The sequence below is a fragment of the Solea senegalensis genome, linkage group LG4 (assembly GCF_019176455.1).
Source record: "Solea senegalensis isolate Sse05_10M linkage group LG4, IFAPA_SoseM_1, whole genome shotgun sequence".
Classification (NCBI taxonomy): Eukaryota; Metazoa; Chordata; class Actinopteri; order Pleuronectiformes; family Soleidae; genus Solea; species Solea senegalensis.
In genome coordinates, this window is record NC_058024.1 from 15,467,002 (window position 1) to 15,489,883 (window position 22,882).

At 39.2% G+C, this 22,882-nt stretch overlaps 1 protein-coding gene across 8 annotated transcripts in view; it reads right to left on the bottom strand.

Moving 5' to 3' along the window:
• The window catches only part of ptprt (protein tyrosine phosphatase receptor type T), a 216,343-nt gene that overhangs the window by 63,968 nt on the left and 129,493 nt on the right, over positions 1 to 22,882 (bottom strand). For 4 of the 8 annotated variants that reach the window (XM_044023698.1, XM_044023695.1, XM_044023697.1 and 1 more), the window contains 2 exons: positions 21,652 to 21,787; positions 13,102 to 13,134 (listed from right to left, as the gene is read on the bottom strand). In XM_044023698.1, coding sequence (XP_043879633.1) covers positions 13,102 to 13,134; positions 21,652 to 21,787 — 169 coding nt within the window. Of the gene's footprint in view, positions 1 to 5,919; positions 5,950 to 13,101; positions 13,135 to 21,651; positions 21,788 to 22,882 lie in introns of all 8 variants that reach the window. The other 4 variants (XM_044023699.1, XM_044023692.1, XM_044023693.1 and 1 more) reach the window with 3 other exon arrangements.

Consider the following 22,882-nt stretch of genomic DNA (forward strand, 5'->3'; position numbering starts at 1 on the left):
GTGAGGATTTTTGATGACGACATCAAATTAAGGAAGTGCCGATCCGCTTCGCAGAGCCCAGGAAAACAATACAACACTCTTTTCTCAGCAGTGGCTGAACTGTTTGTTCTGAAACTTTAGGGTTTCATAAACGAGGTAATGACGCAGATACACACACGCAGCTGAATGCAACTGAACGGAAGATAACGTTTTTGCAGCGGTTAATCGACATCCAAAGATATCACAAATGCATGTGCCACTGACTTTATCACATACAGTTAGTGTAGATAGTGTCTTTGTTTGAATTTTCCACATTTGAATATAACTCCCCACCAGGGGATTCAAGCTGTCCTGAAACACTCTCTCCCATCAGAAAGCATGTAGTATGTATCAAGTATCAGAGCTTCATTATTACACTGTAATAGTTTAGGCTCATAAAACTACAAGCATATGATCATGACTAACTGTAAATCACGTTAATTTTGGATCAGAGTGACATCTGACTGAAATGACTGAGCAGCACAAACAACACATTCTTGCTGTTGTGCCTGGTCTGGATCAGGCTAACCACACAGAATACATTGCCATGGAAATCTATGCGCCGCTGCTTTTCGTGCAACTGAATGAGACTAAGTTTAGAAAACTGACATATTCCAGCTTGTTTGTTTGCCTCTATATTGCATATCATCTCCGCGGTGAGCTCAAGGCCGACACCAGTGAATTCCACACCCTCTTCAGTATAAATAAACTAGGCTTTCTGCATCGATGCTAAAACGACGCCTGTACGTTTTCCACATGCAAAGACACTGCAACATGCCTTCAAATCCCATCAAGTTAATCCGCTAACTCACTCAAAACTAACAATAATATAGTAGGTGTGTGTGAAGATATGCAGAGATAGGACATGAAGTAAGAAACTGAGTCTACGATTTAGTGATGACCTGAACATGCCTTTGAGTATTTAACCAATTCATCCAACAGACAGAGAATGGGATATAAAAGCACATTATCAAAAAGCGTGAAAAGTGAATAGCAGGAAAGCAGATAGGGAATTTTAAAATTAAAGCAGTAAATAAGGAAGAAAAAAAGAAGAAGACAGGTAAGGGGAAAGGAGGAAAGGCTGAGCAAAGTTTCTCCTATAATCATTTCTTCCCATCAACCTGAGATTCAACCTCACACTGCTCCACCGCAATTTATAGGTGATGGAGTTTCAACACCTCCTGTGTGATTGGAGCTTAGAGTGGCCTATTCCTGGCGACCTGACTGCACATTGACAGAAAGTGGGCAGGCGGCAAGGATGAGGAGGAGGAGGAGGGGGTGGTGAAAAGAGAAGAAAGGAAAGCCAAATGGAAGAGATGAAGAGATTGAGAGAGAATAAAGAACAACACGATTGAAGAAACAAGGGTGAAGGGAGGGAGAAGAAGAGAGACGGGAGAGGGAATAGGGAAGGAGACAGAGGGTAGAGGAGGAAGCAAAAGTAGGGACAATAAAGATGCTAAAGTAACAAAAGTGAGAAAAGTAGGAAAATCTAAAGGAAGACACTTGTGGCTTACAAGAAGTGAAAGACCTTTCATTCTTCTCCCCCTTCTTCTCTACACCTCTACCTATCGCACATTCACCCTCTAAATGGACTCATTGAAATGACAAATTTCTTGCACATTGTGAGTGGCAATGAGTAAGACATAATCCATCTCTAATGAATGTCACGGCGGCAGTTCATTTAGCAATAAGGTTACGCTGTCGGATGCCGACCGCCGAGAAAATCATGGACTGCTTTGTTCCTCCGGCAACATTAATTGCAGGCTGTTTGATGTGTCGATAATGAGCGATGTGGGGTGGATACGTCGTGTTTTTTTCCCTTAGTGTGTGTGTTTGCGCGAGTACATCCACTAACGAATATGAGAGGAGGCACCGGGGCTGAGAGACAAAAGACGAGAAGAAATGGAGTGAAACAAAGTGGGTGCACTTTTGGTGAAGCCAAGCAAAATAACTGCCTTTTAATTGTTCCTCATTTGATATATTAGCGGTCATAAGTACTCAAAGGCTTCATTTCCCAAATGCTGCATATGACTTTGATGCCGTTTATGACTGGATTTCATCAGTAAGCATCTCCAATTATGAATAATGTGGTTTTGTGAATTTATGCACTGTTATCCTGGTCTAACATCATGGGAATCCTATCATCATTTTTCTTGTATGTTTGCTTGTGATTAGAACAATGTGCCACCATTGTTTTGTTTTTTTTTAAAAAGTCTTTTTAATACTTACCACTGTAGTGCATATCTTTTAGGGATTTATTTGATGTTTTGATTCTGTCACTATTCAGTCTTTGTGAACAAAAATGTAAAATGTTATTTTAATGTTTTATACATGACCTGATAACGGGCTCTGGGAAGCAAAACTATCAGACCTGACTGAGCATGTGTTTGTGTGTAAACTCCAGCAATGCAGGAGTGAGCGGGAACAAGACACAGTTGTACTGACTGGGTTCATTGACATTTTTTTAACCATAAAAGGGCCAGAAAATGTCCAGCGAGTGCTTTTGCCCATTTTTCATATATCTGGCAGTTGTTTATTATCTATATAGCTATATATCTATAGATATATATATATATATACATAATAATTTACTGCATGTTAAAATAGTATGTTAACAATTTTTAACAAATAAACACTGTTGCTGAATGAGAACCATGATTTTGCATGCTAAATTTGAAATTTGAACAGTATAAAACCTATTTAAAATAACAATTGTTTGAGTTGTTTGAGTCTTAGTCTCAATGTCTTAAAAAAAATGTAAACCATGGATGATTTCCAACTCTCCACTCTGGTGACGAAGACACCGATTTGCTGGCTTCTTGCAACAGCGCAAGTAAAATGACCGTAATAACCACGTATTGGGTTTGATGTGCAACTTCTCAGCTTTCAGAAACTGTTGGAATGTTTCCAATAGCATAAACCGTCGTGTAAATGCAGTAATGCAAAATGTGCTCGCACAAACGTGTCGTCTGCGATACGCTCGGTGTTAAAGGGTTAAATCAGAAATGTCATCATTTGACACTTAAGTAATACTTTATCACAATAACTGCAGACAAAGCTGATTCCAGCTGTATGCATATGGAATCAAATACATATACAAATCAGTAAAACAAGGTCGACCAGCTGTTGGACATATAATAAGGTAAGTGTATGTGTTTATGACCCTAACGGTAACAACTGTGTCGCGATGTAAACAAGTCTCTTGTGTGGAATGGAAAATTTAAGTGGTTTTGCTTTTTTTTTGTTTTTTACATTTACTGTAATTTAAGTTGTTGGACGGATTAATGGATTAATTGCTGTTACCAGGATTTGAAGTCTGCTTCTTATACAAAGAGATGAACCATGCATTACACTGTGATACACAAAGTCGGCGTTTGCATTTTGAAAAAGAAGAGAAAACTTACTTAATTGACATACAGTAATTATTCAGTGTTTCTACAGAAGACTGTTCTTTGGTGACCTGCTTCTACTTTTGATTATGTAATTGGTAAATATAGCTGCACATACTGTAGCAACGGATAGTGTACGTGCCCTCGACAAAATCAATGAGGTGTGTTATTGTTCTTTTCCTTTGAATTGATGCATGCAGGCGGAATAGCATTTATTTTTACAGAAGCCTGGCAAGTCAACAGGAGCAACCTTAAGGCATCCAATCAAACAAGGGAAATGGCATCTGTTACACTTGTCGAGGGATTGACAGAACTCCTGCGCTATGGTAAGAAAAGTCTCAGCCAGCCCGGCAGACAGATAGCTCAAATATCCCAGAGTCATCCTCGGCCGCTGCTGTAGTCAGACAGGCAGTCAGTCACTTCAGGATGACAGCGGTAGCTCCAGAGGAGGCTACAGGCAAAGCCAAAACAAACTCTTGTCTGTGTATCACAGGATTTAGAGGCAGACGCAGCAAGGCAGAGAGAGATTGAGGTATACAGAAAGAAGAGAGGAGAGAGATGGAGTTTGGAAGAAAGACAAGGGGAGAAAAACCCTCTCTGATCTAACAGTAAACATCCTTAGTCTATAGCTACATGTGTGTGTTTCTGCACATGCAGCTGCTATAAATGTTAACAGTTTGTATTTTTTTTGTATCTCAGGAACCAGAGCCCAGATGATGTTGGGCCAGTGCAGGGTTAAATGTAACGCTGACCTTTTATGCAGTTATACAAGTTTGATCTGTGTCGTGTTGGGTGCGATTATGGCTGCAGCTTTTTCTCCAACACAGTGCTAGGAAAAGTTTGGCAGAGCGTAGTGTTTTTTTTCCTGGCTGTGCAAATTAAAAAAACTGCAGAGGGTGTCAAAAAAAAAGAGTTTAAATGCCATGGTAATGCCTTTGTTTAATTGTGTCACTCTCAGTGTAAAGAAGTCATTTTGGTGGGTCAAACAGCCTCAAGGTGGCTGTTTTGAGAAACGATGGCATGTGATGACTGTTCCGCTCAGTTAGGACTCTGCTGCAGATTTGGGGGGAATTTTTAGATGCTTTGAAGACAGCAGGGGAAGAGTGGATTTTCAAAAAAGTGTCACTGCAGAGATTTGTAGGTGAGCTTGAGGCAACAGAGCATGTGTTTGTACAAGCACACACACAAACACACATGCACGCTCTCCTGATTGCACACACACACGTTTGGTGTTACGCGTGTGATCTGGAGAGTGCGTGTGTGGTTGCACCTGCTCTAGTGCACGTATGAGGAGACAGCTACTGTAAAATAGCTCCTCCTGGTTTATGAGCGGGAGGAATAACTGTGATTTATACTGACCTTTATGTCTGAGACATTTCAAGAGTGGGAACCTGCAAAAAATTCATTCTGACAGGAATTTCCTCTTTACCACCAAATCTGATGCTGTAGCTGTCCTGAGAAGTTCACGCATCTCAACGCGTGGCGCTTTTCTACAGGGTTCAAGTTCACGGGCAACACATTACAATCATGTTCGTGTATGTGCGTGTAATTTTCTGAATGCAAGGCATTGCAACGGTTTGTGTTCTTACGACAAACCTCAAGCTTCTTTAAACAAAGCAGCAGTGAGATTATTGTGAATAATCCACAATAATACGAGGAATGCACATTTTGTCTGTGTGATGTCATGATCCTTTCTCATTGTGCTTTGCTCCTGTGTTTTTATTAAGAAGATACATCTGCATTTAATCTTCCTTTGAAGATGTCAAATAGTACGAGTCCCATTTCGCCAAGCGGTGCAGTTGGGTTGAGTCCAGTACATTATGCATTTATTTGCATTTCCATTGTCCCAACGTTGAGAAGGGTACCAAAATAACCAATCTGTTCCATCCCAGTGTTTGGCACCTTTCCATTGGGATACAAAGCACGATGGTACGCCTCCTGAAGGGTGGAGCCATTGACTGGTTGACGGAGAATGGTGACTTGTGTGTGACAGTGGGGGGAAGACAGCTGTGCGTTTTTCAAACAGCCTGCAGCCTTTTTCTCCTCGATTGTCACCCTTTGTTTAGAGTGTTGCGTTCATACTGGTATTTATTGGCAAGCTAAGTTGTGTCGTGCTGTTATGGCATAATATTACCTCTGCTTGGTGGAAACAAGGCTAAACTGTGCCTACAGGTCATTGATTGTCTTCCATGCATCAAGTCTAAGGCTGCCATTAGCTGGTCTCACTCTCACACCAACGGTCAGTTTAGAGTGTCCAATTAACTGTGGGGATGTGCAAATGAGGGGAACATGCAAACTCCACACAGAAAAGGGCGCTCAGTCGAACCGGGATCCAAACCCCGGTGACCGTCTTGCTGTGAGGCAACAATGCTAGCCACTGTATGACCCACTCTGATTCATTGTGGGCCTATAATATGATAGAAAACAAGAACAAAGACAACATTTGAACAGGAAAAGGGTAGTCATGAGGAACTGTGAAAGGAGTTACTCCTGATGTGAAATCTCTACTTACAGGTAATAAGAGTAGGAATAAGCATGTCTTCTGAAGCATGGTGAGGTGAGGCCGATGATGACAACAGAGCAAAACCGAGAAGAGGGACAAACACATTGGATTAGTTCATCACTGGGAAAAAAAGTACTTGCTGGATCTCAAACCTTATAGTATTTTCTATTTCTTTCCAGAGTTGAAATTTGTCATTTTATCCCCCCTGTACAAACATTACAATATTGCTTGTCTGTCTGTCTTTTTTAAATGTCTTTCAGTAACACTTCAACTGTGCCTCCCTCTGTGTTTGTTTAATCACTGTGACGGTATATTTGTGTTTGGCCACAAATGATCTCTGACATAGACTCTGACCAAATTTACCTTTGTGTAAATAATCTGATAAATTAGAACCAAAAATGAACTACACTTAGCTGCAGGAGTGATTAATAATATAGACCTCATATTTATTAATAATCATCATGGTTTATTATCCATTATTTATTCCTTTTCTACTCTACTGTTTTTGTGCGAAAGGTTGCATAAACTATGATCTATAAGTTACTTTGTTGGCATGACGTCGTCATCATTTCAGCACTCTCAAGAAAGCTGTGGGGAAAATCCTTCAAGAAAATCTCTCTTGAAGGTTGAATTGATTAGATTTGGGGTGGTCAAAGGTCAAGGACACTTGAGGCCTTTGCGAAACACATATTTTGCCTAGAAATAGAGGAACATCCTGATGGAACCATTTAACATTTGGCAGAAGTCTTAGTGAAAGGTAAACAATTACCTCAAAATATATTTTTGGTCTTGTAAACCTGGTAATTCAGAGATGCTTGAAGAAAATAATGTAATTATTAAAATGTGTTGGTAAAAGGTTAATGGTCCCTGTGTCGTTACAAGAAAATTTGGTCAAGACTCTAAAAACCATCATTTTATTATGAATAATACACCCTCAACCTTTCATTAGATTCATACAGGCACACCATGTTAGTAACCTCCTATTAGTACTCAACATAGTATAGGCTATAAGTTATTACCAAGACACAGTAGAGCCATACGTTTAAATGAGAATTTCACTGAATATGTCTTTGTTCAACCTTTAGGTTTTCTAAAGAAAAAAAACTTCAGTCCAGTGAAAGGGATTATCAAAGGAAAACTAAATAAAAATCAATAAATTCATGAAAGAAAATCTTGCACATCTGATGCGACCATCACCAACAGGCTGGCGGAGAGACAGACAGGAGATGAGGAATGACATAATCCAGCAAAGAGAGGAAGATGGAACTTGGACAAATGGAAGAAGGAAGGATTTTCTCATGAAGAGTGTGGTGTTGTTGTGTGTGTGATGAACAGGCCATTATACTTTGATAATAGATTTGATTTAAAGGGTGTTTTGTTTTGTTTTGTCACAGAAAATGTAGCACATGTTCATTATTATGATCATGATTATTAGTATTACAAGCAAATAAAAATGAAAATACATATAATACAGGTATAAACCAAAATAATGCACAAACATTTAACTCAAGAAACAAATCCATATCTGTGCATATATATCTTGACTAATAACTCCGTGTGTACATGTGATACTGGGCTCCTGTGGCTTATTTGTAAAGGTTTGTTGGCAGAGTTGTCAACAAACCAAGAGAGCAAGGCCAGCGATTGGGATCTCATAGTTTCTTAAGGTCACACAAAAGCAAACAAACACATTTGTCTGTCTGTTTGTGTCCACATTCTCTTCACAAGCCTTACTCCCCCTTTAAAAAAAAAACAACCCTCAAACATACACACACACTTGATTTTATATCTTAGTGATGACATCATAGACATAATGTATTCCCTCGCCCTTTACTCTAACCTTAACATCACAACTACGTCCCTAATCCTTGCACTAACCTACATCCAATTCTGACCCTAACCCTAAAACCAGGTCTTAATGCTGAAAAGCTCTTTAAAGTTGTGGGGCCCAGACAAAAATGTCCCCACAAAGATAGGTTTGTGCGTTTTGTGGACCTCACAAAGATATAAATACACATGCACACACACACACACACACACCCTCTATCATACCCATAACCATTTTTTAGGGCTCTGCTGACATTGTCCTTATGATATTAATAAAGTGCAGCACGCTCAGAGCCCGGCTGTAAAAGCCACAGCTGTTAAAACTGGCCATAAATATTAATATAGCATATAAAAAAACAGTCCACCAATACAGTGCACAGGGCATCTGTGTGTGTGTGTGTGAGTGTGAGTCACTGTATACTAACAATTAGACGTTTGTGAAGGAGAGTGTCGGCGATTCCTTTGTCCTGCAGGAACATGAGCTAAACTGATTCTCTGCACTTCCACGTTCAGATCACTGTTGTTGTTTTCTTTCACTGTCAGACGCTGAGAGCGGAGATCTCAAAATGTGAGAACCGAGAATGACAGCTATATGAATATAGAGATATTTAACACGTATTTAATTAAAAACTACTTAAAAGATCACCCTTTACAGCTGGCGACGGATCTGCTGTTAATTAAAGTCTATGCATTTGTGTGTGTTTTCAGGCTGCCTTTGCATATCCTTGCATCATTTGTGTGTCCTTGAAAAATAGGCACATCTACATCCACAGTAAGCAACGGTCAAATAAAGGAGTAACGGGCAGCACAGAGGCACTACTGCTATTGTCACCACAACAGTGTTGATTTGAGGACCTGGAATACAGTATGATCAAAATGACTGAAGCGCAATAACTTTTTTTTTCTGCTGTCATCTCAGAAGTAACTTCATCCAGCGTTGACATGGCATTTTATTTAGAACGTGCTAATTTGTTAGTTCTGTACGGTCTGAGTTCTACGATTTGCCCCAAGTGGAAGACGCCAGTAATGTGTGTGGAACACGTGGAGTGCAAAGATATGGACTTGCTTGAGTTAAAATGAGTTTTCAGAGGTTTATTCAGTTCTAAAGAAGACTCTGGGATGAGAGGTGAAACATCTTCAACTCAAGCAAGTCCAGTTGGCGACAGCCAACTCCTGACCTGGATGACGGAGAACCTTTACAGACATGTGAATACATGCTCTCATAACAAATCTGGTTGTCCAGTGGAAACATGTTGCTGAATAGCACGTATTCACTATGATCTTAGGGTTCAAAGATTATAAAATTGAAAAGATTACATTTATACAAGACGCAGTGAGTCAACGGTGAGGACAAATGAAACCCCTCTGTCCACAATGTGCAGACCCAAGACTCCCTGCCTGTCAGTGAATGCCGTCAAACATGTCTGAATGTCACAAGTGATTCATGTAGTCATAGTGACTATTATAGGTACCTGAATAAGAAGGTTTTTGTCATGGGTTCATGACACACACACAGCTGGGGTTCATATGGACGTATAATAGAAACCAAAAGATTTCTATAACAGCTGGATGTGACTGTACTCATCTGCTTACACGTACATTCCCACTTTGACGATATGACTGGAGATTGTCTTGAATATGAATAGTTTCTGCTGCACACACACAATCCTTTTTCACACAGTGTGATGGCTGTTTATCACAAGATTATATGAATACTATCAGCTGAGAAAATACAAACATTCCAGCACGGGGGGGATGAATAGCTTATCTGCCGGATGTATTGTACTCAAACTAACACTAAATCTAAAAAGACAAAAAAAACAAAACAAAAACATTTTTCATTTCTCTCACTACGACCAAGCTCGTGTCCCCGTGAGGACATCTAATCCCGACAAGGTCAGTGTTTATGCGAGGAATAGGTTCTAAAGAGGTACCAAATACAAGAACACACACGGTGTGGTTCATGAGTGACACGATGGCTACAGTTTATCACACATACACAGTATAAATAGTGTGTCGGGATGGAATACGTTTGCTCAAGGCTAAGTTGGATGAAAAAAATCTCACCTAGTGCATGCACATGCACACTTTTTCACACGCGTGCATGCTTGCCCACAATCTGTCACACACTCAGAGGCTGGCATATTCTGCATGTAGACTTTCTCTGACATGTGACCTATTAGCACCTCATTACTGCCAATGTATGCTAACACAAACGGAGGGTACACCAGGGAAAATGAGAGGGAATCCATCTACAAATATTGTCACCGTGCCCTTTCACAAGGCAGAAGTGTGAGTGGTCAAACGTTAATTTATGTGTGAAAAACTGGCTGTTGGCAAGGAAAGACGTTAACCAATACATGTGAAAATTGTAGGGTAAAAGAGAGGCCCAATAAAGTGACAGGTTTTCATCTCTATTCATAATCCAGTTAATTGGTGCTGTGGTAAGAGAATGAATATCAACATGCGATATGCATACAGTCACACTGAAAGCAGAATGCATACACGCACACCCACCAATGAATGAGAGAGAAAATTAATTATACAGCCTATCTCTCTCTCGCTGTGGTGAGGATATTACTCAATTATTTCTTTTGAATAAATCTCTCTCAGAATCTGATCCGTAGTGGAAATTGTTTCCCGCACAGGGACTGACCAGGTCGGCAGAGATCACCTCAAACCGAGCTGTAGATTTAAACTTTTGACGACCAAAAGACAACTGGAGGACAGGTTTCCTTGTCTTCTGCATTTTCGTGTTTGGCTGTGTGTGCGTTGATATTCAAGTGTGCACAGCAGCAACATTACGAATAATTTCACTTTTGCACACAAAATGCATCTCACTTAATGTCACATTTTCATTGTTAACAGTGACATATGGTGCTTCATTGTAACTGCATTCAAAATTGCTTTTACTGTAAAATAATGAATGAATTCCATTACATGGTTAAATTTTCATGACATTGTTCTAACTTAATTTTAAAAACGAAGAAGAAAAGGGACAGTTGACATTGCAATATAATTTGAAACTCAGTGTGTGGTAATACTGAATAATTTAAAAGTAACTTTCTGTTGCTTATGACAATACTGAATTCTGTGTAACACCACTGTTCAAACGATCAGATACATACTGTAGCAAACATTTTCTAGTATATATTCCAACCGCTTTATGGGAAGGAACAGCACAACTTCCATATGTCCCATAGATATATGGGACATACGGGAGACGTTTTATAAAACAGTAAAATGATTCATTTACATTTGATGGTGATTTTACGTTCAGTGGTAGCTCAAATAAATTCAGCTGAGCTGTGGCTTTGTTTACAAGCCGTTTGATATGCACACGACTCGTGTTGCTTGTTCTAAGTCTGTGTTTTACAACTGTGTGTAGTAGAGCATTACCTGGCTCTCAGCTATTAAAGTGGAGAGTAAAATGTTTACGAATAGCAACAGGAGTAAGGCGCGAAGAGGAAAATAAGATATAGACTTTGAACAAGACATTGTTCTTTGCGGCGTTTCTCTTGCACCAAGCACAAGTTAACATGTGACATGACAGTCTCTCTGTGTGTGTGTGTGTGTGTGTGTGTGCGTATAAATGGGCAAGATGTCACCCTCTTTAACTGTGCAGTGAGTGGACCATCAAGCATTTATCTCAGCAAGCAGCACAGTCCATTACTCAACAATGTGTCACATCTGCAGAAGGGGGTCAAATCTAGTTCTCTCACTGTGTGTGTGTGTGTGTGTGTGTGTGTGTGTGTGCCAAGTTATCTGTGAATAAGTACATTGTGTAGGTTTAGCATCTGTCTGCATGGAAGCACTCTCTAATGTGTCTATGAGCAGCATATACCTTAATTTGGAGACTGAAAGTCTCCACTGATTATGCATGTGCACATTTGTAGTCAGTAGTCACACATACACACACACACACACATGCACACTCCATTAAGACCACTTAGCCTTGTAAGAACACTGTCCATGGATCTAGCCTGAGCCCATCCCCTGAGCTGATTGTACTAATCACGCCAATTTGGTTATAGCCCGTGCAGTATTTTGGGAAATTGCAGTAAAATGCATTTCCGGGTCTGTCAGGGGGACAGGCTTGTAAAAAAAAAACTTTTGGGTAATCAACGTACTCTTAAAATATCTGGAAGTAGTAAATCAACTTATTTCTCATTAATAAGGAATTTAAATAATATAATTCCACAAAAGTACATTGTGGTTGTTGTCATTAAAATGTTGGGGAACTGCAACAAGTACGGAGGTGTAGCTTTAAAACTGAGATTTGGGCTTTTATAAGAGAACCCTGACATGGAAACGATAGCTACCATGACAAGAAGGATTGTCTTTAAGCCCGGAATAATGTGAGTGGAGATATTTATGAAACTCCACATTTCACTAAGTGAGACATTACCTCATATCTCCTTTTAAATCACCCATCTCAGTTTTGTTTGTCGAAGCCAAACATGTCATTTCTAACCTACAAAGTTTCACTAATTATTTAACCTTTCCCTAACAGCGTAGGCGTCGGGCTCGCCGGATCTTCGCTTCTGAAAATTCCTACGTTATTTCTTGCTTTAGTGCCGAGATGCAAGCAACTTGGCGACCTGCCAGCAGCAGATGTCTTTATTTTCACTTCTGAATTCCTGTCTGAGGCTGATAACAGAGGCAGATATAAAGTCATACTGTAATTACTTGCAATGCAAATGCAGTCAAGGTGTTTAGAAAGTAATGGACAGGCAAGCCAAACATGTCTCACCATACAAAAGGTAACATGAGAGGTACAGATACATCCACTCAGATTCATGATACTGTTTAAAACATGCAGCCATAATAATAATAATAATATATATATTTTTTTTTTACACAAAATAATCACTGAGCACTAATGATGTGCACGATTCACAGATGACCAAACACACCTTTGGAGGTTTTACCAAAAGCATCTTGTATGAGTTAACTTGTCTGTTAAGGATGACCTAAATTAAGTCATTAAGTCATACGCCAACGTGATAACTTAAGACAAAATATAAAACAGCATGCCTTTCCTGTTTCACTGTCTTAAAGTACACAGAACATGCAGCATCTGAAACGTTCTGTGGCACTTTTCAACAACGACGAGAGTCGTTACCACAGCGATGACAACGTGCACACCATCCGCACAGACTGCTGTGTACCGTCTCAAGCTAAAGCTATCAGGTTTCATTTGACAATAATGTATTTCTTTATCTAAGACATCATTATCGAGGTATGCTGGAGGTCATCAGATGCATTTGGAAAAACATGCAAAGTTCAAAAATGTTGATGTGATGAGAGTCACAGTGAAGAACAAAGTGGATGTGTTGGTGTCTAGAAATAAACATACAATACCCCACGCTCAGAGTTCTCCATGTGTGAATCTCTCTATCGGAGCAAGTGCAAGGCAGGTACAGGACGGGACAGGAAGGGGTGGAGCCAAAGACAGGAAACAGGAAGATAGAGAGAGACATAAAAGGGGGTGAAACTTGAGTTAGAGAGGCTGTGGTGAAAAACATCTGTTTCATGTGTGTGTGGATATGTTTGCGTTGACACTGAGCAAACCAACGTGAAGAGTAAAACCTGACTCATCCCCAGCAATCCTGTCATTTTCTGGTGATACGGTTCAATCGCTGCAGTAGTCATTCATTCACTTATTTCTATATTTATTTCTCAGACTGAATTTGTGGTGGCCTCCTCACATTTATTATTCCATTCTGCCAGTGTCATGGCTGTCTGGATTTGACAATGGACTGAACAGGGAAACATTTGTATTCCCATTCTCTCTCTGTTTCATGGCTGTGACTTCCACAGTCCCTTTTCTGCTAATCCTTTAACATGAATCGTGGACTGCTGTGTCAGGAGAACAGTGACTGTGAACAAGCTGTGATGGGCTGAGGAGCGAGAAAGCGGATTTAATTTGTCTCTGTTTAGGCAGCAATGAAAAGACCAGATCAGCCTCGTTGCAGCATAAATCACCACAATATGCCAGTGTGCACAACTTCAGCGGGTCTTAAGCAACAGCACTTCTTCAGTGATGTATCAGGACAGAATGATCTATCAAAGTGACAAGTTTCTAAAATGGAGACTACAAAAAACTGGCATGACTGGCATGGACAATTTTTCAAAGAGAACCGTTTACATAGAAACCTAGAGCCAGGAGACAGAGGAGACATTCACTTGTTTTAGTCAACGCCAGTGGGGTTTGGACAAATAAAAAAAGCGAAAATAAATGTTACCCCCATGTCTTTGACTTTGGAGACATTCTGTCAAACCTGTTGATGATGAAATACTACTCTATCGAACTATAAAAACACATCATCGCTTTTAGTTATCAACCATTTATTTATTTTGCAGCCGGCAGTTTAGATTTTAGAAATAAACCTAGTGCATTTATCGTGCCAAACTTAATAGTCTCCAGTTGGCAGGTTCTTTTTCATTCTTCCTTCACAACAATGGAAATGACACATTTGTTTATGGATAACTAATAGTTTGAAGGCAGGAGAACGGAAACCAAAACAAAATAACAGATGTAAAGAGGAGCGTTTCTTATATTTGTTGAGGTGGCTGTTGTTAAGATGTCAAGAGTTAGGAGGAGGGTGATTGAAATGCTGGTTGGACAGCCTGAGTGCAGGAAACAATGGATATGCAATTTGACATCAAGTACTTACGAAAAAGCATGAAAACTGGGTTTATGCATGCATTTGAATATGCGTTAAGTTCATTTTTATCAACTGAAGTATACACACATTTTTAATGCTACCACATGTGTTTTTATGTTGCTGATTAAGTCTTGAAAATGACATGGTATACTCAGTGGGATATGAGCGATATTATGTCATTATGGCCTTGTCTCCATAACTTCCATTCTTGTTGTAAGTTATGGAGTAACTTAACTTGTTGTTGATGAAGCAATTATGAGCTACCAGATGTTGCATGTGTTGTCTTACCTGAGTGATATAAATAAACTCAAATACAATTATTTGTACATTGTACATCCCGAGACAACTCTCTATTTAATGCAGGTGCCTTCAACATGAATTGTTTGTCTCCTGTGTCTGAAAATGAACCATCCACACTGAGGAACTTTTCTAACACTTCCTTAAAAACCGTGGGTTCTCTATTGTAGTTTTACTTGTCCAGGATGTACACTACATCCATCCAACATCATCTGGGATTAGCTCCAGCTCCCCTCACAACTCTTAAAGGTTAAGCAGCATAGATAATGGACTGATGTACGTTGTGAATCAGTGTGGAATTTGAAAACTTGATCATAAAGTTCTCATTTTAGAAACATCAGGGAGAGAAACTAACAGTAAACAACCAAAATGTTAAAGGTCAAGTGTGTAACATTTAGGATTAGGTTCATTTGCAGAATTTATATGTATGTACATGCAAACGCATGCAGATGGCGATATGACATACAATAACATGAAACACATTCACACAAGCAAATAATTAACAATGACAGAGAGATTAATATGTGGTGTTCCCCATTAATCATCTAAACCAATCGTCGCCACAGACTTAGTCAGGACGCACAAATGAGATTTCTTTGCATCACCAATTACATTTCTACATTTTTTTTTTTTTTTTACACAATACACTGCAGTAAACCTCTACCACATGAGGACGTCTCTTCATTTTCCACCACAGTCACAATTTCTGCCATAATAACCCATGAAGAAATGGGTCCTTGGCTAATTAAAAAAACACAGCAAACAAAAAAACACTCAAACTGCTGGAATTCTGTCACTCCTAAAATGGTCACAGCAGTAATTCTGAACGTTCAGACTACATTTGCATATGATTTCAATAACAATAAAAAAAGATATAATCTGCAATGCTAAAATGAGTCAGAACCAGGTTAATTCATAACCTGTTGTAACCTGCTCCCCTGTCAGACTCTCCATCGTCCAGGCTCTGAAGCTGCGCCTGTGACATTAATTGTCCTTCTTGATGTAATTTTTATTTGTTCCCTTTTAGCATAAATTCAACTATTAGCAATGATGGTAACGGTGGTCAGAATCAGTGTTATGTCCATTGTAGGTAGAAATATCCAGAGCAATTTTGTGTTTCGTAATTTGAATAAAATAACATTGTTCTAATGAAGATTATAAACATCAGGGTCCTATAGTCGTGCAGTTATTGCCCTTCAAAAAAAAAATCAAAAAAATCTGAATGACCCCCTTTGGAGTACTAGCCCTCATGACACAATAGCTCAACTAATCAAAGCATCATTCAGCCAATGTAATTGTTATATACTGTTATTGTTATATATATATATACTGTTATATATATTGTTTATACTGTTCCACCTGTTTTTTTCAACATCCTCTGTCAAAAATTGGACCAGACTCACAAAGGTGACCAACAAAATAATTGGTCGTCCCACACCCAACCTCATTGAAATTAATAACAAGGCCACACTGCAATTTCAATTAAACAACACTTCACACACTCACTCAATGAACAGCTAGGCCAGGAGGTGCAGGAGGACCCACTTTGGAAGAAGCATGACTCCCTGAGCCATCACATCCCTGAACAACAGACCCCCCCCCTGAGTGTGATCAGAACTGTTTTTTAATCAGAAAGTATTGTTAAGTCTATTACTGTTGTGTTGTTGCATGCATAAGAAAGAACGTGAGCAAGAATTTCACCTTGGGGACAATGAAGTCAAAGTCTAAAGTCGACTAAGCGAAACTACTGCCTATGAGGCGACATAAAAATGACAAAACACAGATAGTGAAGATCAGAGACCGTGCGGTGCTCTCCTCTCTCACTGGACTGGCATGCAAAATTCAAAAAGCAAGCAAGCAAGTCCACATGTCACGTGAGTAAAATTCTTGTGTGCAATGCCTATTTTAAACCATCAGATAGCCTAAATTGATTTATAAAGTCTTTAGCATGCGTATATATTTTCAATATCACAAGCTAAGTGGTCTTAAATGTAATACATGCATTTTTCCCCCTGCTTCCACTGGTTTGACTGTTGAAACATTGAGTCTCCATATAAAAACTTTAGGAGACACTGATGCAGATTGATGCAGCCTTTGGACAGCGTGTCGTTAGTCATAGGTATCTGAGCCAATAATGCTGTTCTTCTTAATATTTTTCTTTGGATGCATAGAGTTTAAGAGGGGACAGCAATCTGACGTTTGTATTAATGAAGAAAAACATATGGAAATAAATAGTGAACAGTCTAAGAAGTGTGATATAAAGTGTGTAGCTGTGGTGCACGCAATGACTACAACTGAACATTAAAACATAGTGACAGCTTTGACTGATCCAGCCTTGGTCAGGACTTTTAAAAGCACAGTGTCCCTCCTGGAAAGTCATTAATAATTCTGATTTTTTTACTATATAACAGCATATTTAAAGATAAGACCTAGTGATACAAAAGGGCAGATTTGTCAGGACTCCAAGCCAGCAAATGAGGAAGTGGATTATATGTGTTCCTTGTATAGCCATGGGTGATTTATTTAACCTTTTAAAAAGCCACCAAGTTTCTCCAAGTGTCTTAAACATGAACACTGTATAAACAATTTAAACCACAAAAAAATTTCCTTTTCTCAGTCACTCCATCACATGAGAAGAAAAAGAAAACAGCAAATTCTTGGAGTTTCAGAAACCTTCATTATTCATTCAATCTGCTATCAAACTTAATGAAAAGCATTTCTTCCAGCACTGGCTGTTCGAGCCCTCAGGGCCACCTGGCTGTAAAAAACATCAAATCTCCATTAAGACTTCAGTCATGTTTTGTGTTATTCACTTTTACATGACACCATCAGCAACATGTCTGGGCTTTCATAGGAAAATACAGCCAACTTGGACAATGTGCACCAGCGTCCTAAATGATTAAATGGACAGTTCGTGCGTGTTCACTTCTCAACAAGGTTTCGTCACAGAATTATTCATGGGCTCTGAAAGGCATGTAAAACACTTCGGTTTTAAAAGGAACACCTTTTCCTCCACTCAGACAGTTGCATAAAGTGTTTGAAATGAAATATAGATGACCTTTGAAAATGGTGTGTGCAGCGGTAAACCTCTCACTGTCCAAATGTATTCGTTTGCATTCAATTTATTAGCGTGCCTGCTAGCAATGCACTGTAAAGCGAGCATCGATTGTGTTATTGTCCGGGTTTATTCTTCTTCCTACGTTTCCTCTTCCACCGGAAGTTGGCAGGGGAAAATAATGGTGTGTGCTGTGTCTTTTCTAGGCAAAAATTGAAAAACTTTAAAGAATTAAAACGATCACAGACCAGCCCAATGTGGAGCCTCACAGTGTCATCATACTTTAACGCAGAGATGTAGTTGACACTTTAAACGCGTCACAAGACACGTGACAAGTTAAGTCCATGTATTGATAACTCTCTAAATAAAGTTATGTGTCCTGTCAACAACTTCCAATCTACACAAATCTTTGTTTAAAATGTTGCTATGGTTGCCGTCTACCCTGGTGTGTTGTTTTTATTCTCATATGACAAAACAGGGTGATTTTTAAACTGAAGTGAGTCGGTTTTCACTTCTTTTTCAAAACTGTGAAGCAACTGAAAGCCTCCTGGTGCTCACAAACCAAGAATTGAATCTTTCATATCAACCGTTCATTGAAAAATTCAACTTTCAAACATGTTGCTTTCTAGCTAGCGGTGATGAGCCTCTAAGCTGCTGGGTTTTAAAGTTATATTCCACCAAAATACTATTTTATCTTTGTTTTGAGTCTTTTTTCTTTGCCCTAATTTTACTCTTAGTCTTGTTTTAAGATTGTATTTTCTTTGCCCTTGTATATTCCATGACTTCAGTGTCTATGTTTGATATTTCCTCCACCTCAAGCAGGATTCATCACCATATCTGCTTGTCTTTTTTCTTTTATCTCTCCATTATACTTGCATGCATGCTTCATGACTGTGTTTGACCTGTGTGAAACCTTTAACCCTGACCGATGGTTTTTGTAGCCTTTGTTCATGGCTAAGTCTGAGCAGCTTCAAACTATTTGCCGTTTTTCTATCTCTCATGTTGCACCACATTGCTTTTTATACTCGACTAGTGTTTGCCCTCTACTTGGCCTTTTTCAAAGATAATGCCCTGTTAGCCTAGTTAGCATTTGATTAGCATATTGACTTGATCCCAAGGTTAATCAGGCCTGGCTTGTTTTCCTTTTTTTCCTCATATGTTTTACACTTCATAGGTTTTTTTTCTATTCATATTCTCTCTTATGTTTTTGGTTTTCCACTTGTCTTATTCCCTCCTGGAAAACCTCCTCTGAAGTCTATACTATTTCCTTGTTAAGTATTTTCCTTCCCCATTTTTGATATAATTTATCCTCATGGTGTTTGGGTTACCCCCTGTTAGCCACTGTTTTCATTTGATTTGGTTTTTTTCACTGCATTTGTACGCATATTTATACTGTGTACAAATGCATATTTATGCTCGGTTCAGAGGCAAAAAACTACTGTTTCAAGGCAATGCAGTTTTCAATGTCCACATTGTTTAAATAGTAAGTGCACTGGCACCCATTTGAGGCCACATGGGCCTGTTTGCTATAAAATTAGGCATACTGCAGGCACATTTCTATTTTAAGCCAGAGAAAAGCATCTGTGCTATTGTTCAACAAAGTCAGTGCTGCCTCATTTGTCAAGTGTGTGTCACTTGGGTAAATCCAAAAGAAAGATTTCAAACACAGAAATCACCAAATAACCTGTTAACTAACAGTGAGCCGGTCTGAAAAGGCAGTCTAAGGATAAGATTAAGAAACAAACATAGATATTGTAGACATAAGTGGGTGTAAGTTTTATGAGAGCCTTTGTTAGCAGGGTAAAATCTCCTCAGCAGGGGGCTCGAAGGCCTCATTCAGTCAGAACCTTTTACATGCACAGTTTTATCAAACTAAGTCTGTAGTCCGACTAAGATAGGAAACCGGACAACTTGCCAAGTGTGAGTATACAGTACATACGGAGGAGAAAATCGATGTATTGGCCGTGTACGTCTGACTCCACCTCTATAAGCCAGTGCATATTGATATATCAGTTTCCTGATGGATCGCACTGTAGTTCTGTATGTTTAGTACCTGCTGTTCATGCATGGCTCTTGTGGTTGCTGTGTTGGCAGAAGAAATACGCTGCTGCCATATGATTTCTGGCAACAGTACTGCAGTTTACATGTCGTCTCCTTATACTTACGGAAATTTTGATGCATGTGCAGAACGCCAACTCTGATGCAGGAGTGATCGGACCATGAATTGCATTATCCAGGTTTGTTAGTCTGACTAAGACTAGCTCAATTTTAGTCGGACTAACTAATGTTATTGATGAAATCTGTGTTTGTCCTCCTATTTTATCTTTAAAATACATGCAGTCTATTGAGCCAGGTTAATTACAAGACATGCTTAAGCATTACATACAAGGCCCACAACATTCAGTCATATCATTTCAATCCAAATGCAAATGGTCACAGAATGAGCTGCATATTTTATGTCACTTTGTTCTAGTATAAGCCAAGTGTTGTGTGTGTTTTGACAGGGAATTGAGGATCGAGACTAAAACAGTGAACTCATGACACAGTGAAAATCAAACAAATATGAGTCCGAGCAAAACAAAAAAAGTAGCAGTCATGTGAGTGGAGTGGAGAGAGATGACATGGTGGATGGAGTAATTAAGACAATCAGAGAGAGTAAAGGGAAGAAAGGGAAGAAAGGTAGGTGATGGTGGCAAGCCACTGTGCATGTTACCATCGAGGAAACAGGAAGCAGTGTGAGTCTACTAAATGAAAAAAACTAACACAATCCATCTGTGTTTTAGAAAACCAAACACTGGGTTCATCTATCGATACTATTTATTTTGCCTTTGAGGGTTAGAGAGGATTAAGTACATCACAAGATTTAATGCATAATTATGCCCTTTTAAACTGGCTCGTGGAATTAAACGGAGTTTGTGTTCTTATAATAATAATATAATGAATCAAAATCTAACCTGCAATATTTGATAAATGCTTATCTCCGTGTAAGGATTTGCTGACTGACACAATAACCTAATGGACATAAATATATTTGGATTGAATCTGCCTTCTTCCTCATTTTATGAAAATCCTTGTCACCTCAATTAATTTATGGACTTATCTAAACCTATCTTCACATCAGCTGTGAGGACGCTTTAAACGGACTTTAAGATGTATCCTGTTCAGTCACATGGCTTAAAGATGCTACAAGCAATATTTTATTGACCCTCACAAGCACAGCTGTAGTTCATGAGAATGATTAGTGGCCTCTCGTGCACTTAAAGCATTACATTTGAAGTCATTTCTTTAAATCAGAAGTTAGCTATAGTTATCATCTGCTCTCACCATAAACTATGTGTGTTTCAGTTAAAATTTGAACTCTCAACTGTCTTGTACTGTATATGAGTTAAAGCTGGGGCAGGCAAGATATATGTTGATGTGATCAATAATTCAACAACAGCCGATAGGTTGTATGCAAATTCAGTGAAATGAGAGAGAAGTAGACCTCTGCCCCTCCTCCAAGAGGTATTATTTACTTTGGGGATATGGTCTGTGATGGGTTTTCACTAAGCAGGTCTTTATTCCTGCATTGGCAGCAAATGCCTACACAGCAAAGCAACCTAAACAAGAAAAGGAGCCACACAATTATGCAATAAACCCAATTCCACTATGTGTGGATTGTTTCAGAGATGCAGGGATTGCCTGAATTCCTCTCTGGCGTATGGAATGCATATGTCTATTCCTGCTCATCTTGTGGGAATCAAATTTTCCAATCTATTTTTTTTTCTTCTAACAAGCCTGCCTACCCCAGCTTTATGCAAAACAACATTTCTGTAAATTATTGTTCGTCATAATAAAATAACATAGTACTTTTCAGCGCTACTGAGCACTGACCTCAGGTTTATCGCCTACCTGCGTTTGAAGGTGAGAACAACGCCGAGGAGGATGATGATGAACATGAGGATCCCTGCGATCACACCAGCCATTTTCACTGTGCTGTCTACCTGCTTCTCTGGCTCCATGGCATCTGAGTCCTGGGTGGACGCACCTACATGTGCCCACACACACACACACACACACAGGTATGCACAGAGTCATATTGGTTGGCAAATTGCAAGACATATCATACACGCATGTACAGTTGAAACACAACAAACGGATGGACACATACAATCAAAGACACAGAACGCCTGCACATACAGTTTATATGCACATAATGGTGATGGTTTATGCTTGATAGCCGTCCTTGAAAAACATACTCTCCGACACAAACACAAACACAAACACACACCTGTTGGCGACAAACAAGCCAACTGATTCCCAGACACTTCAGTCATGAGCAGCTAAACCTCTAACTGTCATGCAGTGATGTACAGTGTGTGATGAAAATATGGTGCTATTTTTTTTATTTATTTTTTTTCAGGTTTAGAATCATCTTGAAGCCAAAAACAACTAGCACTAGAGAGAATAAATGAATAAAAAATAATAAAGAGAAAGAGGGAAGGAGATGAAGAAGAATTCCATCATTTTAAAAGACGTGTTTCTGTTTCAACTCTTGACTTCATTCGAGGTTACAAACATTCAAAACTGCCTGGACACAAACACACCGGAGCATCAACGTTTAAAAAATGAAGCACATGCAGTTCTGGCCCAAAATAACGTCTTTATATAAGAATCAAATAAGCTGACAAACAACAGAATGAACTTAGTGGATTCAAATGGAATTTGGGGGAGGTCAATGCTAACTCTGCATACTCTGTGTCACCTTTGACTGCAGAGAGAGGCTGTGATGTGTTTATATCCTGCCTGCTGCTTAGACTCTCACTTCAGCATCGTTTTTGGTGCACTTTGCTTTCATGCATAAACTAGTTAAAGTGGCCAATTTCTCAATTATATTTCAAGCCTTTATTTACTTTAGAACTTAGAAAAGAGAAATCATTTGCACGGCCGTTTTGTCGAGCTTGCATTTTGTGGAATTTTAAATAAGACAGACTCTTGCTTGCATGAGAGTTAGTTGATGGACAAGAGTCAATAAATAGCAAATAAGAATGACATTGTTTTATTACCCTTTGTGAATTTGCGCTGAACAACGCTAACCAGGCAAAGCCACGTTTTTGTTTATGTTTATGTTTAAGTCAAATGG